General features: G+C 45.8%; 1 protein-coding gene across 1 annotated transcript; it reads right to left on the bottom strand.

Moving 5' to 3' along the window:
* Positions 1-6,507: 6,507 nt before the first annotated feature.
* LOC105463882 (olfactory receptor family 5 subfamily C member 1) lies at positions 6,508-7,494 on the bottom strand. The gene is given in 2 exon segments (XM_011711283.3): positions 6,508-7,393; positions 7,395-7,494. Coding segments are annotated over 2 exon segments (960 nt in total). The 5' UTR covers positions 7,469-7,494.
* Between the last annotated feature and the right edge of the window lie 613 nt (positions 7,495-8,107).

The raw sequence follows: 8,107 nt of genomic DNA, 5'->3' as shown, positions 1-8,107 counted from the left end.
GACACATTTTCTTAATCCAGTCTGTCACTGATGGACATTTGGGTTGATTCCAAGTCTTTGCTATTGTGAATAGTGCCGCAATAAACATACGTGTGCATGTGTCTTTATAGCAGCATGATTTATTATCCTTTGAGTATATACCCAGTAATGGGATGGCTGGGTCATATGGTACATCTAGTTCTAGATCCTTGAGGAATCGCTATACTGTTTTCCATAATGGTTGAACCAGTTTACAATCCCACCAACAGTGTAAAAGTGTTCCTATTTCTCCACATCCTCTCCAGCACCTGTTGTTTCCTGACTTTTAATGATCGCCATTCTAACTGGTGTGAGATGGTATCTCATTGTGGTTTTGATTTGCATTTCTCTGATGGCCAGTGATGATGAGCATTTTTTCATGTGTCTGTTGGCTGTATGAATGTCTTCTTTTGAGAAATGTCTGTTCATATCCTTTGCCCACTTTTTGATGGGGATGTTTGTTTTTTTCTTGTAAATTTGTTTGAGTTCTTTGTAGGTTCTGGATATTAGCCCTTTGTCAGATGAGTAGATTGCAAAAATTTTCTCCCATTCTGTAAGTTGCCTGTTCACTCTGATGGTAGTTTCTTTTGCTGTGCAGAAGCTCTTTAGTTTAATTAGATCCCATTTGTCAATTATGGCTTTTGCTGCCGTTGCTTTTGGTGTTTTAGACATGAAGTCTTTGCCCATGCCTATGTCCTGAATGGTACTACCTAGGTTTTCCTCTAGGGTTTTTATGGTATTAGGTCTAACATTTAAGTCTCTAATCCATGTTGAATTAATTTTCGTATAAGGAGTAAGGAAAGGATCCAGTTTCAGCTTTCTACTTATGGCTAGCCAATTTTCCCAGCACCATTTATTAAATAGGGAATCCTTTCCCCATTTCTTGTTTCTCTCAAGTTTGTCAAAGATCAGATGGCTGTAGATGTGTTGTATTGTTTCTGAGGACTCTGTTCTGTTCCATTGGTCTATATCTCTGTTTTGGTACCAGTACCATGCTGTTTTGGTGACTGTAGCCTTGTAGTATAGTTTGAAGTCAGGTAGCGTGATGCCTCCAGCTTTGTTCTTTTGACTTAGGATTGTCTTGGCAATGCGGGCTCTTTTTTGGTTCCATATGAACTTTAAAGCAGCTTTTTCCAATTCTGTGAAGAAACTCATTGGTAGCTTGATGGGGATGGCATTGAATCTATAAATTACCTTGGGCAGTATGGCCATTTTCACGATATTGATTCTTCCTATCCATGAGCATGGTATGTTCTTCCATTTGTTTGTGTCCTCTTTTATTTCACTGAGCAGTGGTTTGTAGTTCTCCTTGAAGAGGTCCTTTACATCCCTTGTAAGTTGGATTCCTAGGTATTTTATTCTCTTTGAAGCAATTGTGAATGGAATTGCGTCTATTTGATTCTTCTCTCTTTTCTTCTTTATTAGTCTTGCTAGCGGTCTGTCAATTTTGTTGATCTTTTCAAAAAACCAACTCCTGGATTCATTGATTTTTTGGAGGTTTTTTTGTGTCTCTATCTCCTTCAGTTCTGCTCTGATCTTAGTTATTTCTTGCCTTTTGCTAGGTTTTGAATGCGTTTGCTCTTGCTTCTCTAGTTCTTTTAATTGTGATGTTAGAGTGTCAATTTTAGATCTTTCCTGCTTTCTCTTGTGGGCATTTAGTGCTATAAATTTCCCTCTGCACACTGCTTTAAATGTGTCCCAGAGATTCTGGTATGTTGTATCTTTGTTCTCATTGGTTTCAAAGAACATCTTTATTTCTGCCTTCATTTCGTTATGTACCCAGTAGTCATTCAGGAGCAGGTTGTTCAGTTTCCATGTAGTTGAGCAGTTTTGATTGAGTTTCTTAGTCCTGAGTTCTAGTTTGATTGCACTGTGGTCTGAGAGACAGTTTGTTATAATTTCTGTTCTTGTACATTTGCTGAGGAGTGCTTTACTTCCAATTATGTGGTCAATTTTGGAATAAGTGCGATGTGGTGCTGAGAAGAATGTATGTTCTGTTGATTTGGGGTGGAGAGTTCTATAGATGTCTATTAGGTCTGCTTGCTACAGAGATGAGTTCAATTCCTGGATATCCTTGTTAACTTTCTGTCTCATTGATCTGTCTAATGTTGACAGTGGAGTGTTGAAGTCTCCCATTATTATTGTATGGGAGTCTAAGTCTCTTTGTAAGTCTCTAAGGACTTGCTTTGTGAATCTGGGTGCTCCTGTATTGGGTGCATATATATTTAGGATAGTTAGCTCTTCCTGTTGAATTAATCCTTTTACCATTATGTAATGGCCTTCTTTGTCTCTTTTGGTCTTTGATGGTTTAAAGTCTGTTTTATCAGAGACTAGTATTGCAACCCCTGCTTTTTTTTGTTCTCCATTTGCTTGGTAAATCTTCCTCCATCCCTTTATTTTGAGCCTATGTATGTCTCTGCGTGTGTGATGGGTCTCCTGAATACAGCAGACTGATGGGTCTTGACTCTTTATCCAGTTTGCCAGTCTGTGTCTTTTAATTGGAGCATTTAGTCCATTTACATTTAAGGTTAATATTGTTATGTGTGAACTTGATCCTGCCATTATGATATTAACTGGTTATTTTGCTCGTTAGTTGATGCAGTTTCTTCCTAGCCTCGATGGTCTTTACATTTTGGCATGTTTTTGCAATGGCTGGTACTGGTTGTTCCTTTCCATGTTTAGTGCTTCCTTCAGGGTCTCTTGTAAGGCAGGCCTAGTGGTGACAAAATCTCTAAGCATTTGCTTATCTGTAAAGGATTTTATTTCTCCTTCACTTATGAAACTTAGTTTGGCTGGATATGAAATTCTGGGTTGAAAATTCTTTTCTTTAAGAATGTTGAATATTGGCCCCCACTCTCTTCTGGCTTGTAGAGTGTCTGCCGAGAGATCTGCTGTTGGTCTGATGGGCTTCCCTTTGTAGGTAACCCGACCTTTCTCTCTGGCTGCCCTTAAGATTTTTTCCTTCATTTCAACTTTGGTGAATCTGGCAATTATGTGTCTTGGAGTTGCTCTTCTCGAGGAGTATCTTTGTGGCGTTCTCTGTATTTCCTGGATTTGAATGTTGGCCTGCCCTACTAGGTTGGGGAAGTTCTCCTGGATGATATCCTGAAGAGTGTTTTCCAACTTGGTTCCATTTTCCCCCTCACTTTCAGGCACCCCAATCTGACGTAGATTTGGTCTTTTTACATAATCCCATACTTCTTGCAGGCTTTGTTCATTTCTTTTTCTTCTTTTTTCTTTTGGTTTCTCTTCTCGCTTCATTTCGTTCATTTGATCCTCAATTGCTGATACTCTTTCTTCCAGTTGATCGAGTCGGTTACTGAAGCTTGTGCATTTGTCACGTATTTCTCGTGTCATGGTTTTCACCTCTTTCATTTCGTTTATGACCTTCTCTGCATTAATTACTCTAGCCATCAATTCTTCCACTTTTTTTTCAAGATTTTTAGTTTCTTTGCGCTGGGTACGTAATTCCTCTTTTAGCTCTGAGAAGTTTGATGGACTGAAGCCTTCTTCTCTCATCTCGTCAAAGTCATTCTCCATCAAGATTTGATCCGTTGCTGGCGATGAGCTGTGCGCTCCTTTGCCAGGGGAGACGTGCTCTTATTTTTTGAATTTCCAGCTTTTCTGCCCTGCTTTTTCCCCATCTTAGTGGTTTTATCTGCCGCTGGTCTTTGATGATGATGGTGACATACTGATGGGGTTTTGGTGTAGGTGTCCTTCCTGTTTGATAGTTTTCCTTCTAACAGTCAGGACCCTCAGCTGTAGGTCTGTTGGAGATTGCTTGAGGTCCACTCCAGACCCTGTTTGCCTGGGTGTCAGCAGCAGAGGCTGCAGAAGATAGAATATTGCTGAACAGCGAGTGTCCCTGTCTGATTCTTGCTTTGGAGGCTTCCTCTCAGGGGTGTACTCCACCCTGTGAGGTGTGGGGTGTCAGACTGCCCCTAGTGGGGGATGTCTCCCAGTTAGGCTACTCAGGGGTCAGGACGCACTTGAGCAGGCAGTCTGTCTCTTCTCAGATCTCAACCTCCGTGTTGGGAGATCCACTGCACTCTTCGAAGCTGTCAGACAGAGTCATTTGCGTCTGCAGAGGTTTCTGCTGCTTTTGTTATTGTTTACTGTGCCCTGTCCCCAGAGGTGGAGTCTACAGAGACAGGCAGGTTTCCTTGAGCTGCTGTGAGCTCCACCCAGTTGGAGCTTCCCAGCGGCTTTGTTTACCTACTTAAGCCTCAGCAATGGCAGGCGCCCCTCCCCCATCCTCGCTGCTGCCTTGCTGCGATATCGCAGACTGCTGTGCTAGCAATGAGGGAGGCTCCGTGGGCGTGGGACCCTCCTGGCCAGGTGTGGGATATAATCTCCTGGTGTGCCTGTTTGCTTAAAGCACAGTATTGGGGTGGGAGTTACCCGATTTTCCAGGTGTTGTGTGTCTCAGTTCCCCTGGCTAGGAAAAGGGATTCCCTTTCCCCTTGCACTTCCCAGGTGAGGCGATGCCTCGCCCTGCTTCAGCTCTCGCTGATTGGGCTGCAGCAGCTGACCAGCACCGATTGTCTGGCACTCCCTAGTGAGATGAACCCAGTACCTCAGTTGAAAATGCAGAAATCACCGGTCTTCTGTGTCCCGCGCGCTGGGAGTTGGAGACTGGAGCTGTTCCTATTCGGCCATCTTGCTCCGCCCCACCTGATCATTTCTTAATTCTCCCTAACCCTAATCCTGACCTACCCTAACTGAACCCCATCCTTAGCAATAGGCTGAGACCTTATCTTAACCTTATTCTAACCATTCAATCCTGATCCTTTCCTAACTTCTATCATAAGCCTGAACTAGTCTAACCTTGGCCAAATTCAAACCCAGCTGTTGGGAGTTTAAAAGTGACTTGTGCATGTTCTGGCTATTAAGCCATTTTCCTAAGACGTGGATTACATGGACCACAGGGGACAGATGTTTCCCTCTTCCGATTTAGTCCCATTCTTTGGTCTAAGTGGATCCTGAAGATGTTCTCCTGGGGCCGAGGAGGGCAGGTGCAGACACACTGGCCATGAAGAAGCTTAAAAGGTCAAGAATCTAGGAACACTTGGAGCACTTGGAGCTAACATAGCTCTCACTTGGTGCTTCTGGGGATTAGCCTCTTATAAGTACAGGTAGAAAATAAGCCTGTATTCCTTTACCTGGTAACATCTAGGAACTTTCATATTATTACTATTTTGAGATAGGGACTTTTATATTATTACTGTTTTGAGATAGGGTCTTGCTCTGTTACCCAGGCTGGAGTGCAGTGGCACAATCAGAGCTCAAAGTCAGCCTCGACCTCCTTGGCTCAAGTGATTCTCCTGCCGCAGCCTCCCGAGTAGCTGGGACTACAGGCGTGCACCATCACGCCTGGCTAACTTATTATTTTATTATTGTTATTATTATTATTTTTTTGAGACGGAGTCTTGCTCTGTAGCCCAGGCTGGAGTGCTGTGGTGCGATCTTGGCTCACTGCAAGCTCCCCCTCCCGGGTTCACGCCATTCTCCTGCCTCAACCTGCCAAGTAGCCGAGACTACAGGCGCCTGCCACCACGCCCGGCTAATTTTTTTTTTTTTTTTGTATTTTTAGTAGAGACAGGGTTTCACCATGTTAGACAGGATTGTCTTGGTCTCCTGACCTTGTGATCTGCCCGCCTCGGCCTCCCAAAGTGCTGGGATTACAGGTATTATTATTTTTAACTCTTAAGTTCAGGGGTAGTACATGTGCAGGATGTGCAGGTTTGTCACACGGGTAAATGTGTGTCATGGGGGTTGGTTGCACAGATTATTTTACTACCCCGATATTAAGCCTAGTATCCACTATTTATTTTTTGTTTTTTGCTTCTCTCTGTCCTCCTACCCTCCACCCTCCGATAAGCCCCAGTGTGTGTTGTTCCCTCTATATGTCCGCGTGTTCTCATCATTTAGCTCCCCCCATAAGTGAGAACATGTGGTGTTTGGTTTTCTGATCCTGCATTAGTTTGCTGAGGATAATGGTCTCCAGCTCCATCCATGTCCCTGCAAAGGATATCGTCTCCTTCTTTTTTATGGCTGCATAGTATGCCATCATGCCCAGCTTATTTTTAACATTTTTTTCTTTTTTTTGTTTTGTAGAGATGGGGTCTCCCTGTGTTGTCCAGACTGGTCTTGAATTCCTGCTTCGGCCTCCCAAAGTGCTGGGGTTACAGGCGTGAGGCACTGTACCTGGCTGAACGTTTATGTTTTGAATGTTGAAGAACCTGAGGCACTGCAACAGCAACATTAACCTGGTCTAGAGTCTGGCTCTAGGTCTAGCCCCAGATGAACCCCAAGTCTTTTTCTCCCTGCTATAAGCTTTCATTTCCCCCTTTACTGTCCCTTAAACAATGACATGAGACATCCAAGCCAGAGGAGCATCCCATCTTTACCGACAGTGACAGGGGCCAGAAAGAGGCCCCGACCTCCTCATCCCCTCATAGTCAGACCTACCCAGCCTCCCTGGACCAATCACTGGGGCCCCTGCCCTGGACGGCGGAATCGGCTCCAGGTCCGCCTGAGGGCCTCCTTGACCTCCTTGTTGCGGAGGCTGTAGATGAGCGGGTTGAGAGCCGGGATGACCAGGGTATAGAACACAGAGGCCATCTTGTCAGTGTCCAGGGCATAGCTGGAGCTGGGACGCAGGTACATGAAAATGAGTGTCCCGTACATCATGGCCACGGCTGTGAGGTGCGAGCAGCAAGTGGAGGCTGCTCGCCGACGGCCCTCGACCGAGCGCATGCGGATCACAGCCCCAGCAATGAAGCCATAAGACACGGTGATAGCTAACACCGTGGCTGTCTGGATGAAGCCACAGATGGCGAAGAGAAGGAGTTCATTGAGACTGGTGTCACTGCAGGAGATGGCCAGCAGTGGAGGGATATCACAGAAGAAGCTATTGATCTCCCAGGAGCAGCAGAAGGTCAGGCGGAAGGTGAGGATTGTGTGAACAAAGGCCCTCACTGCCCCACCCAGGCCTGATGCCCCCAGCAAGGCCAGGCATAGACGCTGCGACATAGCTGTTGTATAGAGAAGTGGGTTTCTGATGGCCACGTAGCGGTCATAGGCCATGGCTGCCAGCAAGCAACACTCGGTGTCAGCCAGACCTGCAAAGACAAACATCTGGAGGGCACAGGCTGTGTAAGGGATAGTGGCTCGGGGCAGCAGCAGGTCCACTAGCATCTTGGGGCCAATGGCGGAGGAATAGCAGGCATCCAGCAGGCAGAGGTTGGCCAGGAAGAAGTACATAGGTGTGTGGAGCCGGGCATCCAAGCGAATTAGTAGCACCATGCCCACGTTTCCCAGCAGGCTCACCAAGTAGACAGGCAAGCAGGTCAGGAAGAGGGCCACACGCACCCCAGCGATTCGTGATGCCCAGGAGGATGAATTCAGCAGGAGCAACCGCAGCCCGGGTGAGGTTCTCTGAGTTCATCCTACTGGACAGAGACTGAGAAGAGGCAAAGCAGGAGGGAGATAAGAGAAAGGTCAAGGTCATGGCCAGGGAGAAGAAAGCGTCCTGTACTGTGAGTTCGGTAGGCTTGGGTTTCAGCTTGGGTTTCACCTGTGCAACAAAATTGCTATGTGACCTTGGGCAAGCCACATAACCTCTCAAAACCTGTTTCTAACCCTTAGAAGTCCTTGCAGCAGCTTTTTTTTTTTTGTTTTTGAGAGGGAGTTTCGCTCTTGTTACTCAGGCTGGAGTGCACAGGCGCAATCTCAGCTCACCACAACCTCCACCTTCTGGGTTCAAGCGATTCTCCTGCCTCAGCCTCCTGAGTAGCTGGGATTACAGGCATGCGCCACCATGACCGGCTAATTTTGTATTTTTAGTAGAGACGGAGTTTCTCCATGTTGATCGGGCAGGTCTCGAACCCCCAACTTCAGGTGATCCTCCCACCTTGGCCTCCCAAAGTGCTGGGATTACAGGCCTGAGCCACTGTGCCCCGCCCATCTTTTTTTTTTTTTTTTTGAGATGAAGTCTTGTTTTGTCACCCAGGTTGGAGTGCAGTGGCTCAATCTTGGTTCATTGCAACCTCCGCCTCTTGGGTTCAAGTGATTCTCCTACCTCAGC

This window comes from Macaca nemestrina, chromosome 14, assembly GCF_043159975.1.
Source record: "Macaca nemestrina isolate mMacNem1 chromosome 14, mMacNem.hap1, whole genome shotgun sequence".
NCBI lineage: Eukaryota > Metazoa > Chordata > Mammalia > Primates > Cercopithecidae > Macaca > Macaca nemestrina.
This window is presented reverse-complemented; position numbering and strand designations above follow the sequence as displayed.